Source organism: Lipophrys pholis (assembly GCF_963383615.2).
Source record: "Lipophrys pholis genome assembly, chromosome: 14".
NCBI classification, from domain to species: Eukaryota; Metazoa; Chordata; class Actinopteri; order Blenniiformes; family Blenniidae; genus Lipophrys; species Lipophrys pholis.
Genome location: NC_137633.1, coordinates 17,141,865 through 17,162,403, shown reverse-complemented (window position 1 = coordinate 17,162,403; position 20,539 = coordinate 17,141,865). Strand labels below are relative to the sequence as shown.

Genomic DNA, 20,539 nt, shown 5'->3' with positions numbered 1-20,539 from the left:
GGCCCAAAGAGACTTGAGATTTGTGCAGAAGGAAAGAGAAGAGCAACAGATAGTGGGTCAAAGCGAAGGAAGGAATGAGCAAAGTGAACATCTATGTCTACAAAGCGGCCTTATGGTGGCATTCGGTGTGTGTGCCACCTTTTGTACTTGCCAGAATCAATAAACATGAATGACTTGTGGAAATATTTTTCCATTTTACTGACTGGTGGACAGGATCCCTCCCAACTGGTGCAAGTTTCCATTCAATGTGCTTTTCTCTTCCAAGCAGGAGTGTAGTCTAAGTAGGGGAGAGGCCAGTGTCTCTCTGTCCTTCATCTCCCATGAAAACTAAGTGCAGGTGCACATGGGCATGAGATCACCTCTGTGCATACGTGTGACACACATGCACGGTCTTTAAGATGTGCATGTGGAGCGCTCAATTTTTGTTTTTATGGGTCAAGCACACGGCAGCAGCCGTGACGTTATCTCCAAGCTCTTCAGAATGAACTGAACAGTAGGTGATGCTGATTGTTTCCATTTTTCACAAGAAACCCAAAAGCAGAAGATTGGTTAGTGATGATTTCTTAAATTACATTTGTGGCTTGACAGACTCGTAAAAGTTTAGGGCTGAAAATGTGTTTACGAGACGAACGTCTGGACCTGCGTTTCTGGGTTTTAACAAAATCCCTAACTATTAAACAAGAGGGAGGAAAGCTGTCCCTCTGTGGTAATGGAGCTTTTACGCTTTTATAGTCGTAAAGTTCCATCACACATACTTAGCTTGACACTTTCGAAGTAACCCTAAAGATGAGACTCCAGAAACTCCAATCACAACATAAACCATGGAACGAAGAAAGAAAAGGAAGCAACGGGGGGAAAAAGAATAGGTGGATGAATGACGAATTAAAGCAGTCAAAGTAACTCACTGTCGGTGGTTTCCTCTCCAACCAATGGCTGGCCTTCTCCGTGACCGTAGCCGGCAAACACAGACACCTGATAGCGTGTCTCCGGGGTGAGACCATCCAGAACCGTGGCGGTAGTGTCTCCCGGTATGGACTTCTCACCAGTCTCGTCACTGTACAGAGACTTCCACCTGATCCGGTACTGGCGGACGTTACCCGGGGCGGCGGCCCAGGACACTCCAAAACTGGTGTCAGTGACATCTTTAGTCACCAAGTCTCTGGGTGAACCGAGTTCTGTGCGGGGAAAGAGAAAAGACTTGTTACATATGGAAAGAGTGCAGGAGTTCCCAACATCTTAACACCCCATCCACACTGTAGTCAAAAAGGCCAGTAAAGCCAAACCCTGGCAGACAAACTCACAGTCGGTAACATACGAGATTAAAATCAAAAACATGTGTTATTATGGTTTTCTTTCAAATGTTCAAATCTAATTTTGACAACCAGCAGGCGAAGCCTCAGAACCCCCTGGGAACCAGAGTTTTCAAAGTGTGGAAGGACAGGCACCCTCCCCCAATGTTTTTCCAAGATATTATTCTTAACAGCTGTTTGTATCTAGAGCCAATAACAACCATCACCTTTTCTTGTGCTAGTTTGACCATTCAATTAGAAATATCTGGTTTATTCCTATATATTGTCTGTGACTGCTGTGACCGTTACACAACAGGTGTTGCCATAAAATATTTTGGCATTTCACACTTTAAAACGAATGCAAAAAGCAAGTGTCATAGCACATGTATCTTGGTTTACCAAAACCATTCAGAATTTTTTTTCCCCCTGCATTTAGTGCAGGAATCTGCAATTTTATGACAAAACTTTCCGCCAGATAAAATTTGTCTGCAGCCACAAAACATGTTTAACCTTTAAAATGAAACTAACCGCTCATACAGTCATATATATAGTTTTTCTGTATATACAAAAACTGTATCTGTTATGTTAGGGTTAGTTTTCCAATTACAATTCACATTGTCAATTACCTTTCTTTTTATAATTACATTTAGTTGATTCTGCTGTTAGCTGTTATTTCCCTATTTTGCTTTTTTTAGTGGTTTCAGTTGTTTCATCTTTTTAGCCATAGACAACAATTGTAGGCTGTTTCTCCTTTTCACATTTTTCATGGTCTTACTAGTTAGATCTTTTAACTTGTTTTTAACCATTTTCACCAGGAGATAGGAGTCCTTTTAGAAATAAAATATGTATAGTTATAGAATATTTTGTCAAAGCTTCACGGAGCCACTACAGAGGGACGAAAGAGCCACATGTGGCTGCAGACCCTTGATTTAGTGCATGAAATCCCAACTAAAATGGTGGTCTAAGTACAAAAGTAGAATATTGCTTGATAGAATTCCAGCACAGTGATGCCGCACTCCACATGGTGTTGATTTCTAAGGCAGATAAATGGGGGCTTGAGGAAGCGAGCGAGACGACGAATGGTCAAAGCGAACAACCCCGATGATAAAGCATCAACAATCACTCATCTGTCTCCGCTTTAACCCCTCAGGAACTGTTTGAGCAACCTGATTTTCTCCCTTCCATACTACAAGACCACTGGAAAAAATCCTGCAAAACTAATCACAAATCACATATCCTCAGCACCTCTCCCAGCAGCACTTTAATTTTCCATTTTAACAGAGGAAACTCGAGCCACCGAAGCGTGTTTGCTAGAATTGCAGATGTTACGCTCCCTCCCCGCCCCGCTCACTTTTCCTGGGAGATCATCATGAAAGGAGACACAGGGCGGGGGGGGGGTTTGTGGCAATGCTTCCTGATGAGCGGCTAACATATGCTTGGCTGAGGTGGATACCCATGTTTAAATGGACTCTCCAGCCTGGCTGCTGTGAAGAGGAGTTGGATTTACCACATGAGGACGGGCAGAGCCTTCAACACAACCTCTTGGATCCCGATGCTCATGCGAGCTCTTTAAGCACGCACACGCCAGCAGCTAATGACAATATAATCACAGGCACAATGAGCCGTGGAGCTGGGTGGTCTCACGCAAACCTCATTCATCAAATCCTACCAAATGAGGTTTAATTGAAACTGTAATCACAATGAACAAAATAGAAGCAAATTTACCACAAATTAAATGGATTCATGGAAGCAACTGTGTGTCTGTCACGGTACAAATCCCTCATCAGTCTTGCATCCGTCCATTGGGTCTCTACTGGGAACTCATCTGAGCAGAAACATAACAGCAGCCACCGTGCCTGGCCAACAGAGCGGTCCGCATGTTGAAAGCAGGGAGCTGCTTATCAAGGTAAACGACCCTGACCGCCGCCGACTAATGAAAAGTTCCAGATTTTGGAGGACCATGAAAAACGGCGCGGGCCACCAATAAATACCACGATCATTTCATCAAAAGAGTTTATCCCTGCCAAAAAAGAGCAGCGGATGAACTCGACTGACTTTTCCGGCTGTGTGTGTGAACCAAGGGCAGAAGGATCACGAGATAATGACTTCTGCAGACAGTGGCTCACTTTTCATCAGTACTTACAGACAAGCTAAAAGAGATGGGGCCTCTCAAAGAAGCCGAGCCTGCGCATACACGAAACACATGGTCCACAGACCCAGCAAACAGCTTGAGCAAATATGATTCAACGTGGTTGTTTGTTTTTAATTTTCCTTGTACATATATTATGCTATATATCTTGCACCGATGTTTACTTCCACAATTCCCAGAGTCACATCAATCAGCCATGACTACCCTATCCTACTCCATCAAGGTGAAAGACTCTCAAATTAGGATCTACAACTGAAGGAGTTCACTAATTCACATTAATGCCTCACCCATGTAAGTGGAAAACCAAACATGACACAACCAAAGATTAGAAGATATCGCCCAAAGGGCATGTGCTGACATCCCCTTCGCATCTGCAGCCAAACACGTCAAAAGCTTGACAGTATAAAAGACTGCGCTTGAGAAAAACGATCACGCCAGCAGGCAGGGAAAATGCACATGATAATCACTCGTCTAGCACACTAATTATTTACCATGGCTTGACAGAGAGCATTGGATATCTTCGCCTTGGGATACCTTTTTTGGATAATAATTCAAACAGCATTGATTTAATCTAGCTTGCACTGTAAAATCCTTGAAAATAACTCCAGAAAATCTATTTCTTCTTCAAAATGCACAAAAACAAAGAAAGAAAATAGTTAGACCAACTTAACTGAATTGCTTCAGTTGGTAACATCTAAATGAATCAAATACTTCGAACTTAATCGAATTAATTAATTAGATTAAGTGTGAAGAACTTGATTAATGTAGATATTACTAATTGAAGCAATTTAGTTAAGTAGGTCCAACTATTTTTTTTTTCAGTGTGCCAACTTAGGTCTTCCACCCGAGTTCAAACTTCCATTCCTTTCATGCTCTTCATTCACCAAGACTCAAAAAAAAAAAAAAAACATGAGCCACATGATAAAGTCTTCAGTGACTATCAGCCATGCTTGTCAGCCCTTGACTTTTTACCTCAAAGGACCTTTAGAGCGGTTAAGAACAAAACAATCCCAGTGAATATGTCTGGCACTGCCTGAAAGTAGCTGAGGGCATAAGTTTCATGGGAAATCAAACCAAGATGCTGAAGTTTCACCTGGTGTCATGCTGTTCTGTGAGTTAAAGGTAGCGAAGAGACACTAAATCCCTATGCCACATGTGTAAACATTTGAGGTGCCGTGCAAATAGTTAAGAAATGAGTCAAAGTGGTGCTCAGGGGTTTTTGAACGTATGACCTCTTTGTTATGGGCTCAGCTTTTCATCCACAAAGCCACCCAGAGGCATTGTGGTTCTCATTGTTAGGAGCCTTTTTTTCCTCGTCTTGCTTTCTTTGCCTGTGCCTGTCCTTTGCCCCACCCTGGAGGAAGGTGAACAGACAGCTTCACCCTGAGACCAGACAGCCAGACAGCTCGCCCGAGTTCCAAGGTACTCTGAGGTAACATCTTCCACATGCTAAATAAAACTCCCTCCGTTTAAGTAAATAATTTGCAGTTGTTTGTGTATATTATCCACGTTTGGGACGTCCACCTAAGCATTCCCATCACACTGTTTGTGAGCTCCTACCGAGTCATGTCAGGATGTTATAAATCTGTCCTACTCAAGCCTTTTGCATTGGCTCCAGTCCCCGGGGGGGGACAACGAAAGCCTTTGTGCAGGCCTTCTCTTCCAGTTCTCGCCTACATGTGCTCCACAGAGTGGGTCACTGAAAAAGAGTGGCACTCAAAACAATGAGATCAGTGTTGGGGCATGCTCACGTCACGTCAGCTTGATAGACTTTACAAAAAAACAAAGTGCTTTGTCATGGATTTTGAATTTTTTTTTTCCTGTGGGGGTGTATGGCTGATGACAGCACAGCTTTGACCTGTGGAAACTGACTCTGTAATCAAAATCAAGCCATCTGGTCAATGTGGGAACGGTGGAAAAAGTAGAAGAAACCAAGTTTCTCATTGTTGCACTCACCAGAACGTAAACAGACAATCAAATGTCTTCACAGTAAACTGAAGATAGGTAATGTGCTCTATTCAATCAGATGCAGGATCGTGTGATGAATTGTAATCGCCTCTATTAAACATACACACAGTGCAGGGGACCTCAAAGCCAAAAAGGCCCACACTGTTTATTACAAAGACAATAAAAGCATTGGTGTGTCTTTGAGCTTCAGGTTGAGCACAACCTGGACTTGATTAAAAACAGCCACTATGGCTTTTTTCTTCTCGGCACAACGTGGAAAGAAAAAAAAAAAAAAACAGAGCCCAACTGTTTCTTACTCTCAGATCTTTAAGCGACCACAACAAAATCTGAATAATGAAACCCATTGGAGATTGTTTAATGTCTTTCCAAACCTCAGTGACAATATAGCCAAAACAAGAGCTCACTTTTTCTAACCGCAAGCATTTCATCATCTCTAAACCAAGCAGAGGATTTTATTGTCAAAGTGAAATTCAGAGACTGATATCAAAAAGGTTACCAAAGTAAAGTCAACGTAGCCCCTCACGTTAGTTTTCTTATCCCATAAACTGGTTTGAAATGGAATGGACATACATCCAGAGACACGAGGTACCTTTCCTGCAATGTGATACCATAACAGCCTATCTCAAATCAACAGCAGGCCCATCGCTTGTGTCTTGTATGCTATTGCCCACAGCTGTCAATAGATAACTTCTGTCAAAGGAGTCAGGAGGCAGCAGCAATAATTCACACAAAAGTTGATAAATCATCTGTTTATCGTCACAAAATGTCCCCAATCTGTCTTGTAAAGCCCTGTAAAACAGTAACTCGTATGTTCCAGGCAGGCTGAGATGTAAAGGCATTAGCAGGCATATGGCTCTCGCAGCCTGTTCCAAGTCATTCCATAGGTTTTCTAGCTTTACAAGCATTCCTCATCCATTTCCATCTCACTGCCGTCATGGGCGGCAAAGCCACCCCTACCTGTTGTAAGTGCCAAAACAATTACATCAAGTGCCACATGCCCCTTTGTTCCTTAACGACCACAGCTCATATACCCACCCAACCCTACAAAGTTAAAGCAACTTATATAATTTTGATATATTCCCTTGTGAGAAATACCAGATGCTACATTATTGTAGGGACGTCAAGAGTCCTCAGACAGGATGGAAATTATCTAGAACTACAGTTTCACGACATTCCGGACCCTGAAAGGCCTGAAATGCTAAATACCAATCCCTGATTGTCAGGGTTATACTCTCTGAGGTTTCTTGAAAAGAAGCAGAACACAACAATGCATTTATCGACTCAGCAGTTCTGCCTTGTTGAGCACACAACCACGAATCATGCTTCACAGTCTGTCACACACTGGCTAAAGAACTAATCCTATCGTGCCCATTGGCTTCAAATAATACATTAGCAATGTGACATTCTCCTCTTACCTTCCAATGTGGTTCCTGTGCCCAGAAGAGGTTCGCCCAGACCGGAGGAATAACGAGCACTAACAAACAGCTCATATTCAGTGGCAGGCTGGAGGTTCTTCAGCAGAGCCTGGGTAGTATCTCCTTTAACAGAAATCTCTTTCCTCTCGCCTCCTTCAGCAGGTTTGAAGGCAATGCGGTACTGAAGAACATTTCCTGGAGCGGCCTCCCAGGCCAGTTTCATTGTGGATATGGTCTCGTCAAAGACACGAAGGTTGCGAGGAGAGCCACGAACTAAAAGTGAAGAGAAATGAATGAGAAAACTGAATTGCAGAGGAATGTAGGTTTCACAATACCTTTGAGTTGTAGCTTCTTGTGCTCACCTTCTTTGGTGGTACCATCCACCTGCATCTCATTTCCTACACCAGAGGCATACTCAGGAGACACAGACACGCGATAGGTGGTGATGGGGAAGAGCTCCTGGAGAACGATGGTGGTTTCTGGTCCAGTGGTCTGGGTCTCCAGTACTTCTCCTGTGCCACTCACTGGGACATAGGTCAGGCGGTACCTGATCACTGAACCTGGAGCGGCTTGCCATGACACCCTAAAACTGCTGGTCGTCTCGTCTGTGACTCGTAGATTCCGTACAGGTCCTTGCTCTGAAAAGGGAAAAAAGAGAAGATCTTTAAAGATTTTATATTGAAATATTTTTGCCGCAGTGTGCCAAATCCAAACAGATAACTCACCTTCAAGAGTGGTTTCTTCACCAGTCAAAGGGAAACTGTCTCCCTTTTCATACTGTGCAAATACATTGACTTCATATGCCGTGACGGGAAAAAGGTTGGGCAGAACAGCTGTGGTGGTGTCATGGGGAACTGCCATGGAGACGTAGTCTCCGGTGACATCTTCAGCCTTGCGGAAACGCACAAGATAAGACAGGACATCGGCGGCGGTGGCGGCTGTCCAGGTGGTACGGAAGCTTCGAGAGGTAATCTCTGAGAAACCCAAGTCTCTGGGTGGAAGCAAACCTGAAAAGCAAAGATCACTTTTTGAAAATGTCTGTCTTGGATTGCATCTAAAGTGTTGAATCAAGCTGTTAAATTCATGGGGCAAGCTGAACTTTGTTTCTCGTCTTGATCTTGGAATGTTACACTGCCTAATTGGTTTTTGCTTTCCCATACAAACTTCAGTGTCTGCAAGCATAGATTGTGACACAAGACCATTTCACCAATGTGTGAAACAGGCACAGCTCTTTTATTTCTCTAAGTGTGAGGTTGAGATTCAAATCCAACTGTGTCCATTTTAAGATACCACTGCTGTTTCTGTAGCTGTAATCGGTGATATCAGTAAAACATTGAAGAAAAAAACCATTGCAAGTAGTATTTCCATTGTTAATTGCCAGGCAATGAGTAATGAGTCATTAATTTTTGCCTGTGGCAAGCCTGACAGTAATTTACTATGAGTACTGTCGATTTAAGTGTCATTCTGCACTTTTTTGACTGCATTGGCACTGAACCACTATGCTACTAATAATCTGGGAAAACCAGTGGTTATCACTCAAAAGAAAATCCAAAAACCATTGGCCATACCAACAAGTTAAGGTAATCATCTGTGGATGCACTCCAGGTCACAGTTGATAAAATCAGATCTGCCGCTCTGTCGTCACACTTACTTCTCTTTTTGATGTTCAGCAGCTCCTGTTCAATCCTCAGACAGATGGACTGGGTCAGCTCCTTGGAGATCCTCTGGAATGCGTCAAAGTCCTCCACCTCGTAGACGTGGGTGTCTGATGGCTCATTAGCAATGGCCTCCAGCTCCGTCCTGACTGCATCCTTCACACCAACCGCAAAGATCTCCACATCAGTACTCCTCAGTTTGGTGGCTGCATCCTTGAAAGAGTCTGATGACTTTCCATCAGTGATCAGGACCATGACACGCGGGACGTTCTGCCTCGCGCCCCTGTTTTGGATGAAGATCTTCTCTCGGACATAAGTCATGGCCTTGCCGGTGTTAGTAGAACCGCCACGGTAAGGGAAGGTGCGCACGGCCTTGACAACAGCACTAATGTCATGGTGGGTGTTGAGAGCAAACTCAGTGTGAGGGTCACGACTGTACTGAACCAAACTGAGCTGGACCTTGCCGTGTCCAATGTCAAATGAATTGACCAGAACCTCCAAGAAGGCGCGAACTTTTGCAAAGTTTTGTAATCCAATACTGTATGAGCCATCAACCAGGAGGACCACATCAGCCTGCACATCCACACCCAGAGAGCACTCTGTTGAAAGACGAGACACAAAAGGAAAAATTGTAACGAAACAGGGAAACTGAGTCTGTCAAACACGAATGTAGACGTTTGCACAAAAAAGATCACTTTACCAGTTGACACCTTGACTGGCTGGGTCTTCTCCATTGCCATGATTGGTTCACTGGGGGTCAAACCTTTGAGGGCATACAAGGTGATCTCATACTCAGTCTCAGGGGAAAGGTCACGGACGTTGATAGACGTTTGCGAGGGTCCAATGTACAACTCTTGACGTTTCATTCCAGGTAGCATGGGAATGAGGGTCAGCTTGTAGCCTGTGATTTCCCCAAGTGACGGGTCCCATGTCACTCTCATTGACTTTGAGGCCATCTCTGTAACCTGCAGGTTAGAGGCTGGCTCCACCACTGAGGAATGAAAAGCACAAGAAAATGTTTTATTTGGAGAACGAATCTCTTTGGCATCTAGTTTGAGTACAACATGCACATTTAATAGGCATCATTCAACTCACATTCTTCACCGCTGACAAGTGAGCTTAGCTGGTCATCAACACCGGAGCACACTTCATTGATAATCTTTTTCTGTACTTCTTGGATCTGGTCAAAGTTGGGCACATTGTACACATGCTTGTTGTGAGGCGTGGAAGCAATTTCTCTCAGCTCATCTACATCTGCTCCTTTGATACCTGAGAGAGGAGATTTCAAACCAAACCAATTACTCACATGTTCTTGCTGTCTGCTGCACAGCTGTGACAGACTGTTGACAGTTTAAGAGTATTGCTTATGTTAGGGGAAAAAAAAAACAAACAGTATTTCACTTTTTCTGAGCCAAATGTGGATCTTGCATCAAGCAATCAAATGAAAACCAATTGGTTTCCAAGAATAGGCAAAGTTCCACATGGGAGAATGAAAATTCAACAGAACACTGAATAATAAACCATACCTAGAACAAATATTTCCACTCCAATGTTCCTAAGTCTTCTAGCATGCTCCTCCACTGGGTCCTGGGACTTTCCATCGGTGATGATCATGGCTACCTTTGGAAAAGCTTTCCTGGATCCAGCCGTCTCAGTAAAGATGTTTTGTATCAGGTAATCAATGGCGTCACCTAAAGGAGAGTGCACAAGCTTTAAAAAAACATTCTGGCCTTATTGTTAAATTCATCAAAACTATCAAATTAATGAGCACATTACCTGTCATTGTATTCCCTCCTTTATACGGCAATGAGTTGATGGCTTGGAGCAGGTCTCCTCTTCTGGTGTAACGGCTAAGGGGGAACTCTGTGCGGGTGTCAGTGCTGTACTGAACCACGCCCACTCTGGTCTTGTCCTCGCCAATGTCAAAGGCCCCAGCCAGGGCACTAATAAAACTACGGATATGTTTAAAGTTTTCTCTGCCCACGCTCCATGAGCCGTCCACCAGAAAGACCAAATCGGCAATCGCGCTGACCGAACACTCTGCAAAAAGATGGCGGAGAGACACGATAGTTGTTCAAAATCATAAACTACGTGACATATTTTGATCGATCCAGAGTAGCAACAGCTTGGGTTTTACTGGCGGTTAATGATAGGTGTAAAAACACGAAATGCGGAAATCCACAGCTTTATAATGTCTTAAATTAAAAAGTTTTTCAGTCCAAAGAAGGTATGGCAGTGAAACTTTGGTCTTGGGAAAATATCTTTTATTAGTCCATTTCTCCTGTCTGTCTAAATAAGATCAGGTCCTTGACAGTTAGTTGGATTGCAGAGAGATTTGCATTCTGACATCAAAGGAAATATCAGACTGTGCCAAACAGTGGGCTGGTATAGTGATTCCCGCAGACGGAGGCAAGAAAAAGAAAAGTGACTTTATAGACTAAACATTCAACAAAGGTTCCACCAGCAAAGTTCACTTTTATACTCTGAATTCCACAGAGTTTTAAATCAGAGGTGAAATTTTCTGGAACGTTCAAGATGACTCTATCGGAATAATTGACCAGGCTTATGTGGATGGACTTTAATCCTCGATCCCGCTGGTCTCATTGACTCTAAATTTGATTCTTTATATCTCCGAAGCCACACTCCCAAAGGGACATTGGCTAAGTCAAAAGGCTCAAAGTTAATGTTGAAGAACGATGGTTTTAATGCCGGAGTTTAGTCAAGCTTTTTGAATCGAGGCTTGTTTTGGAATTGTGCTCACAGTTTTTAGTCGCAAGGTGATGGAAAAACAGTCCTCACAGATTTGACATGAGTCAAGGATAGTTTGGCAAATCGATTAAGAGCTCAGTACTTGATTCTAGGTGGCACAATGAACACGTCATTTGTTGAGAACCTCCATGAAACATAGCGTAGCCTTTGTTTCCTAGCATCAAGCCCCAATTTGGAAAGCCACTTGGCAGTGGGGTGGGGGGGCGTTGGGGGAGGCCTAGTTCAAATCGTAGTTGACATTCTGGTAAACATACTCACTGATTGCATCTGACTGTGGCCTCCTGACTCGTTCACTGGTGTTACTGGACTGGACTGAAACACAGGAAACACACCCGGATTCACTTTGTGCTCAATGAAAAAAAAAAAAAAAAGCAGGAACATCAACACGTATCAACACATTAGCGCTCAACATTACGTCAAACATTGAGGGTCAATTACGTGATCAATTTTATTCTGTCTAAGAATGAGAAAGTGTTTTGGTATTGTTGAAGGACTACTGTATATCTGATGTCCCAGAGGACAAATGAGATTTCCTACAACCAATAGCATGTACTTACTGGTCAGTTGTCCAAAGATTGGGATGCTCTCATCTGTCCCATAAAAGGAGTTTATAGACACTGAATAGTCCAGGTCAGGCGTCAGATCAGTGATTGAGGTCGTTGTGGTATAGGCATCAAGGGTAAAGTCTCTAGTCGGTTCATCTAAAAAGAGAATATGGGGCATTAATGCAGTCCAACTTACACATAAAGAGCCAGTGGTTTCAGAACAGAAGTCTCTACCAACCTGCATCTGAAGTTACATATATTCTGAAGCCCTCTATATTTGATGAGGGTCTCCGCCATGACATTTCCACCGAGTTCTCATTAAGAATTTTAAATTTCAAATCTGAAGGTGGTTCCACTGCAAACAAGAGACAAAACAGCATTACATCGCAATCCATAAAGGCAAAACATGTACAATTCTGATGTTATTTCTGATCAAAGTAAAAGGCATTTCCAATCAAGCATTCACATGAATTCCCAACGACAAACACTTCAAGACTGAAGCGGACTCGTTTGTTGTTGGGGGCAAAGACACACAGCAGTGACGTCCATTGGTGAGGGTGACAGGTGAGGAACACAAAACAACATTGGAAAAAAAAGTGTGAGAAGCCATTTTTGGACAGGGTTGAAACAAAATGGCACTTGTTTGAGTTGCCCAGCCTGGATGGGCCGGCAACTCAAACACTGGCATACAAATATCATGTGCACAACTCCACGCAAACACTGAGTGAACCATCCAACACATGCTAAGTGCAGTCATTAACAACGCATGCCCCCCGACCGCATACTGAAATGCTTTCACAACGGAGCTGAGCTCAGTATACAAAAAAAACAACAAAAAAAACAATAACGATTCATTCTCAAGTTACTGATTATACAATGGAATCAAGCTGGTCATGTACTTGTTGGTGTAAATCTCCACAAAAGTGAACACCATATGTTTTATATACATTGTATATAAACATATTTCACAGACAGGGAAGGTGGTTTGTCGTTTATTTGGTTAAGACTGTCGAGTGAGTAACACATCCATTGCAAACCTTTTAAAAAAGAATACACAATTCGTCGCTGGAGACTCTTGTGTACTTTTTCATTGACAGCGCAATGCATAAGAAAGGCACGAGAGGACAAGACGCCCGTGGCCAATCAAATGTACTGTGACAGAGAAGGTGGTCACATCAACAATAAAATGAACACACAACAAGAAAACAGTGTGACAGGATCACGCTCCTTCACGCCGAGCTGATCACAGCGCCATGCATCATGTACATGAGAAAGTTGTTTGACTCAACAACTTGGATGGACTGGACAGTAGTTTTCCATGTACAGTTGGGACCACACAGACAGAGATGACAAACATATTTTAGAATGATATTCTTTTCTTACGTCTCGCAGGCTGCAGGTGGAGGGGGAAAGGCTTATGCTGGGTGCAGTGTGTTAACGTTTCATGTGTTATTTACATGCCAGTAATCTGAAGAGATACGTACCAAAGTGTAACTTCACCTTTGGGATCTCTTCTCTTTGCTTTTTTTTTTCAAAGCAAAGTCTTTCAACATTGTTTTTACATGCGGGTTGCAAATGGTGATCAAAGCAGTGTTTTCAACGACGGAGGGCAGGCGATGAAAACGGAGCCGTGCAACTTCACGTTCAAGTAAAAAGTCACATGTTAGATATGAAGGCTAAAATATATGTTATAGGTGCATTGGTCCCATAGACTTAGTGTGGTCTTTACTTTCAAACTCAAAGTTTTTGACTATAGATCTCCTATTGAGAAACTATAGAAACCAAGCTAATGGCATGCATCTTTAGTGTGAGTTTAGAATGAATCGGAAGGTGACAGCTCTGCTTTACATCAATCTTCAGTGACATTTTATGTGGGTTTTTTTTTGAAGTACCCTTCAATTACTATGTGGTTAGAATAACTTGTTTTGCTGCCAAATCATGCAAAAAGAAAATAAAAAATCACATGCAACTTAAAGTCTTACATGATAAATAAGCATTCAATGTAAAAGACATTGCAGAAAAGACATTCCAAATAAGACGTTAATGAAGTTAAGCGCAATACAACGTTGGTTCTAGGACTTCATCACTGGTGTGATGAATAAGCATGCACTGGAAAACACAAGGCACCGGTTAGAGCAGTATTAACTATTTGGGCCATATAGTTTCATGCCAGCCGTTGATTAGAGCGCCACAGGAGGCCAAGAATATCATTGTAAAATACACTATGAGGACAAAGCGCCATAGCTTGGGACACATTGAATGTACAGGCAGATGACGAACAGGAGCCCACCAGATACTCAAAAACTGGGATCGGAGAATCACCAACCTGGCATTTCAACTCAAGGAGTCCCGATGGACCATGTTTTCCTTCATTTCTCCACGAGTACGCATCTCCAACACTAAGAGGGGTGTAGAAGTGTGTGCGGGTGTGTGTGTGTGTGTGTGTGTGTGGGTATGGATGAGGCGGGTGAGTTTGGAGCATGAGAGCAACGGAACGAAGGATTTAAATAAACCAAGAAAAGCTTATTTGGGATGATCTTCAGTTGCATGACGCGCCTCCCGACTCCCACGTTTGGTCACGGCGAAGTTATCCGAGCGTGTCCTTTTCAATTTGTTAGAATTCCCTGAACCGTATGCCCGTGTGGTTTTCACAATGTAATCAAGAAACAAAAGGCGGTAACGTTGGGGGGGAAAAAAACAATCCCAGGGGTGAGATGTGGGATGTTGTGGTTGCATTTTGTTAGAGGGGAGGCCCCGTCCCATCGGGTTCTAATAACGGGCACCTCTGGGCTCCCAGGGGCCGCGGCCTGGCTACTGTTGCGTTACCTCAACCTCCAGTCAGCCAGCAAGCCCCGCAGCCGAGCTGCTGCCAGGAGGAGAGACCGAGAGAGAGAGGGAGAGAGAGAGAGAGAGAGAGAGAGAGAGAGAGAGAGGAGGGAAATAACAGCGACTCTCCCAAAGAGGCAGGACAGACGCCAAAGTAATTCCGCAACATGTGCTGACATTAAACATTACTGCGTATTAACTTTCCATATGTCTTGCAACTCAGCATTTTTGCAAATGCCCGCAGAAGGAGCCCCCGAGAAAAAAAGGCTCTTTGTCTTTGTGCTGTCTGAGGATTAATTGGCTATTCTCGTATTTCATCTTTCCATTCCGCGAGTGGAGATATGTGAGCGAAGACTCCCCTCGCCACGCAAGGGAGCTTTCCAAGGGAGTGGGGGGTGGGGGGATCACCATTTTTTGCCATTATTTCAGATCAAACTGCGAGCATACGAAACTGCATTGAGTCATTTTTCTGTCAAAGCTTCCAGCACTCTAACAAACTCTTAATCACCTTTGACATGTTAGTCCATATGAAGGAATTTGAAAATTGACTCAAAATTAATATTGTGATTTCTTAAAGCTGTCTGCACTCTCCTCGAACATACAAAACACTTTCTTCTGTATTGTTTGTTGATAAACTATCAAACGACTATATACACTTCATCTACTTGTTCCAACATTATTTCATGAAGGCTTTACTGTTTGTTTGGTTGTTTTTTTTGGGTTTTTTTTAAACCAATGTAGCCTTGCATTCCTACTACATGCATCACAGGAGCATAATACTGTGATTTAGCATTTCAATTCCTAATTACCAGGGATTTAGTTTCCTTTCCGTTCTTTTCTTTGGAAAAAAAACCTCCTGCCATCATAAAACGAACACAGAAAAAAAAAAAGCCCTGCTATAATATTTACGAGCAACATTATCCACAATATAACTTTTGGTTTGTGCCGCGTTGTTTATTACATTTAATTAGATATTGTAAAAAAAAAAAAAAAAGAAAAGAAACTTCATTATGCTTGGTTTGTTGTGTTTGCCAAATCCGAACGAGAAAATTGTTCGCAAAGTATCGGTTTAAAGCCGGAAAAAGAAATTGCAGCCCCGGATAACAAGTGAGTGAGACCTGGAATCTGGAACGGACATCAAAGCGTGTAATAAGTCTTGACAGATAATCTGACAAAATATGTAACAAATGAGGCAAAAACCAAAAAACATGACAGTCATCGAGGAGTCAATCACATAGTCAAATAGCATACACATGGAAAGAAGAATGACTTTATTCAGTTTATCAGTGCAAGCAGTCCCACGTCGACAGGTGACGACTTCCTGACATTGGAGGGATAGATTACACGGGTTGACGTGGGGCTGAGTGAGGTACTTATCCATAATCCCACCAAACATGGCAGTTGGAATAATCATTCAGCCTTTTTGGGCTGGAAAACGTAGAGTCAGAGGACCAAAGACAAACCTCCGATTTGAGCTCTTTTTAAAAGGATCAAACACATTTCAGAGCTCAGCCTGACCACTTCTCCCAAACTGTGCTGACCCCAGGGATAAGTACCACATACAACCCCACTTTGGGAAAAAAAAAAAAAAAAAAAAATGCCAGCCCTCCCTTTAAAGTGAAAGGCGGTAATTCCTGTAACATAAATTACTGGAGGAGAAAATAGGTGAAAGGAGTGAAGGAGGAGGTAAAGAGGAAGAGTGTGTGTAAGTGGAGCGGGTCCAGGTGGTTTCATTTACCTTGAGCATCTATGGAGGAGAACAGAGCTGCCAGGAAGGCAGCCGCGGCCAGCGACAGCCCTATCTTCATGTTTGGCCCTAAAGAGTCAGCAGCGCATCAATCAGTCTGAGGAAGGAGAGCGAGAGCGAGATAGAGAGAGAGAGAGAGAGAGAGAGAGAGGGCATCCAAACCCCGGATCAGTGTGTTTTATAACCGCACGCGCGCGCGGAGCACAATGCGCCGAGGAATCCCAGTCCGCTTTGGACCGAAATTACATAACGACGCCAGCGCACGCAAAAGCGCTCCTCTGAGTTATGTTACTTTTAATATGGATCCACGCTGATGACTCTAATCATTTAACCGTCCATCCATCATTACCACGAGCGGTGCAAGATCCATCTAGACTCTCTTGCGCAACGCGTGCCACACCTTGCTGCGTTGAGCTGACACCCAGGGCCGGAGGCACCGGGGGGAGCGCGGCCTGACGCGCTGCAGGTACGCAGCCATGAGGGGAGGACAGCACGGAGCAGATCTTTATCTGGTTTGACTTCACAGACATGCATTAGGAATGTTCTGCTTGTTGGTATTGCTTTGATCACTTTGAAGGTTCAAACATAATCATACATATTAGTTTGGATTTTTTTTTTTTTTTTTTTTTTTTAAACCTTTAAACCTTTAAACCTTTCCTTACAGGAGTTGGAAGCAACTCATGACAATCACTCACATTTATGGAATTTATTTAGTCGTATCTTGTTTTTTGGTTTTTTATTTCTCAAGTATTTTAATTACACTCAAGTAATCTTTCGAGTCAAAAGTGTCTGCACCCACAATTTGATTCAAACATTCAAACCTTTTAATGAGTTCATTAATTTTTTCTGCTTTATCTCTTTTTCTATACAATGGTGGATCTTTTAAATTTTGTATTTTTTCTCCAGTAAATGTTCTCACATATTTCACTAGGAAACTGAAATGATTGCTGTGGACAATCCAATTAAATGTTGTGAGAAAAGTAACTAAAATTAAAGTTTTTACACTGATGCATTTGTTTTGTTAATGTAAGTGCTAGTCAAGCAATACAAGGCAATGAAATATGTTGATTAAAACTTTTTATTTTTTTAACAATTTGGAATCTTCAAATTGCTTGCTTAACTCTATCTTGAACTTTATTCAAATCATATTGCTGGGCTATAAAATCACGAGATGCCATAGGATTTGAAAGCAGTGGGTAAATTTGACTTAAGTGGACCTAATACCTTTGAAAACGTGAGTTTTTAAGAGTATAAATCCAATCAGTGGTAGATTTTCTATAAGACAAAGCTTGAGCAGATCACATTGTTGAGACGTTAACGCAGGCTGTGCGCCCCTCCTGGTGCCCGAGTAGAAACACTGCAGCTCCAGGGGCAGAAGTCTTTTGGCCCCTCAGATACAAAAATCGTATCTAATAAAGAATGATCCAATGGATTCTATAATACAAAAAAACAAAAAAAACAACAACTATGTGTTCCCTCCTGTGGAGACACTACATTGTCACATAGAAATGTCTTTTGACATTTTCATTCAAATATGTTCTAAAAAAAATTGTTTTTAAATTTTAAAATAGGATCTTACTCCATATATATATGGTTAAACCCCAACCCTAAGTTTTGTAAACTTTTTAAGAGCCCTTGTTGTATTCTTTTATGCCTTCCATTTAGAATGTGAGTCAAACTGTTGGATGCGCAATTACGCAAAAAAACAAATTAGTAAAACTGCCCGATGTTCTATTTAATGAAAATGAATCATTTGAATGAATCACTTTGTCCAAAAATTTAAGAAGACTTTAATTTCTCACTCACCTATTCCGAGTCCCCCTTAAAAAAAAAAAAAAAAGCTTGAGTGCAGCCCGCTTCTGGAAAGTAAGAGAGAAGTTTGAGGAGCTGCGGCAGGACTTCTCTCTCTCCTCTCTGGCTCCTGGAAGCTCCACCAGCAGATGTCCAAGCAGGGAAAGCCTCTTTCCAAGTGGGAAGAATCTTTCCACCATCGGCTACTTAATAAGGCAGGGGGGCAGTTCCCAGCTCTCAATTTACCATCATATGTGCTTCTTACGAAAGCTCTGCCTCCTGCCTGATATATTGTCCCCCGCTAAGACCGATCCGGTTGTTGGAAATGACTTTTTTTTTTTTTTTTTTTTTTTTTTCTTCCTGCATTCCTTTGGTGAGCGATTTAATGAGTTTCCAATGCCAGTATGACTTCACAGCAGGGTCACATCTGGCCAGACAACAACCGGGAGGGGAAGTGTTTTATTTGCGCAACATGCAAGCCCATCCAACTTATTTACTCAGATGTCAATTGAAATAAAAAAATTTTTTTTTAAAGTTTTCTCCCCCCCCCCCCCCCCCCCCCCCCCCCCCCCGCTTTGAAAACAAAAATCTCCCGGTGTCATAACACAGCTATTTCTCATAATGTTCTCAAGATGATACGAGAGGAAATAGTAAGAGTACTTTTGTCATCCAGTTTCTTCTTTTTCATGGTGATATGCGGCATTAATGGCAAAAGTTTGGTGCCGGTCCCTCAGTCACTGGGTGACAGGTTTATACTGCCATCTAGTGGTGACATTGAGACACTCCAACCGTTTTTGATTGTAGAATCGCACACGAAAGAATTGACACCACGAAATTAAAGCGCCACATCATCAGGAAAAAAAACATAACAAAAAGAAGAAAGAGATGCCCTGATGTTAGTTTTTTTTATTTATTTTTTTTAACTGTATTTTATTGTTTTTGTTGATCGCACCTCATGTATTTAGATTTTTATGTCTATTTGTGTACAGCACTGTCATTCACCAATAATTGTTTTTAAAGCGCTTCAGAAATAAAAGTTGAGTTCAGTAAACCACGTTTTAGACAAACTTTGCTTTTCTTTGGAGGTAAAAGGTAATCTAACACAATCTGTTAATCTAAGAAGTGAAGGAAATTTAACCAGCAACGTCGAGAGCTGGCCCGAGCAACAAAATTGTCAATTTTGGCTCAAAGAAACGTGTTGGAATGCAGAAATCAACAGCTGTACTCATTTGTATCTTCAATATATAAATGATAGACTGTCTAAAAAAAAAAAGTACTCCTGAGGATGTTCCCACCCAGCAGCAGCTTATACCCATCATCAATAATAGTGTTTTTCTAATGAAAAACTAATAAATGACTGCATGTGTATTGTGTGTCCATAACTCAGGGTAATTCAGGCTGCACACACACACACACACACACACACACACACACACACACACACACACACACACACACACACACACACACACACACACACACACACACACACACAGAGACCACCTCACACACTCCGATTCACAATAACAGTAAGTTTAGAGCACGAGGTGTCCAAACTACAACCTTTTAAATTGATCCACAGCCGTCATTATCTGCGTTTGGCTAATACCACTCTTTAAAACACAGATCATATATTTAACAATTTGTATTGTCAGGCTAACTTTGTGTGTGTTCGTCAATGAAAACCTTTTTTATTCATTTAGAGCCACTAATTAACCTCAAATGCATGTTTTCAATGCAGCAAATAGAAAAAAAAAACATGCAAACTCTCCACTCGAACTGGGTCAACTGATAAGTACTAACAAAGTCGCACTTGTGCAATGTGTGTGTGGCCCATGACATGTGAGGACATTTTGATTGTAATGTCTGTCCAGTCAATGTAATGGAAGTGTCCCCCCCCCCCACCATTACATTTTTTATTCATTATGTTGTGTCTTATATACTTTGGCCACCGTTCCACCAATTGACTGGCGACTTTGATGCTTTAATCAGACATCTTCAAACGTCCCCAGACAGATGGATGTTGAATTTCACATTTATCAATGATTTGTAATCAATTCAGGATTACTTATATGCTTTCTGACTAGTTTATCACAAACGTCTCAAAAACAGTCAATACAATGGAAAAGTTTTCTCCCATAATTTAACTTGAACAGTGAAACTACTACAAAAGTAACTTTATTTTTTATGGTTTTTTTCACACAGAATGAAATATTTTGAGCTTTTATTGTTTTATTCTTCATCTTTTCAGCTTGTATGTAATAGAATCACAGTATCTCAGGACAGTAATCACCCCAGGTCGGTATTTAAAAATGTCTGAAGCTTTTTAAGTTTTTATTTCATGAGAGTAGAAATGAATTCACTTTTCAATCATACTCAACATCT

General features: G+C 42.0%; 1 protein-coding gene across 1 annotated transcript in view; it reads right to left on the bottom strand.

Annotated features, from left to right (window-relative positions):
- col12a1a (collagen, type XII, alpha 1a) overlaps positions 1-18,336 on the bottom strand; it is a 56,513-nt gene extending 38,177 nt beyond the window's left edge. The window contains exons 1-14 of the mRNA XM_080479506.1: positions 18,170-18,336; positions 16,355-16,460; positions 12,029-12,145; positions 11,803-11,946; positions 11,504-11,557; positions 10,253-10,516; positions 10,003-10,167; positions 9,572-9,745; positions 9,177-9,467; positions 8,473-9,075; positions 7,547-7,828; positions 7,184-7,459; positions 6,822-7,094; positions 906-1,175 (exon numbers count right to left, since the gene is read on the bottom strand). Of these exons, the coding sequence (XP_080335632.1) occupies positions 906-1,175; positions 6,822-7,094; positions 7,184-7,459; positions 7,547-7,828; positions 8,473-9,075; positions 9,177-9,467; positions 9,572-9,745; positions 10,003-10,167; positions 10,253-10,516; positions 11,504-11,557; positions 11,803-11,946; positions 12,029-12,145; positions 16,355-16,424 (2,983 nt within the window). The 5' untranslated portion in view covers positions 16,425-16,460; positions 18,170-18,336. The remainder of the gene's footprint in view (positions 1-905; positions 1,176-6,821; positions 7,095-7,183; positions 7,460-7,546; positions 7,829-8,472; positions 9,076-9,176; positions 9,468-9,571; positions 9,746-10,002; positions 10,168-10,252; positions 10,517-11,503; positions 11,558-11,802; positions 11,947-12,028; positions 12,146-16,354; positions 16,461-18,169) is intronic.
- Between the last annotated feature and the right edge of the window lie 2,203 nt (positions 18,337-20,539).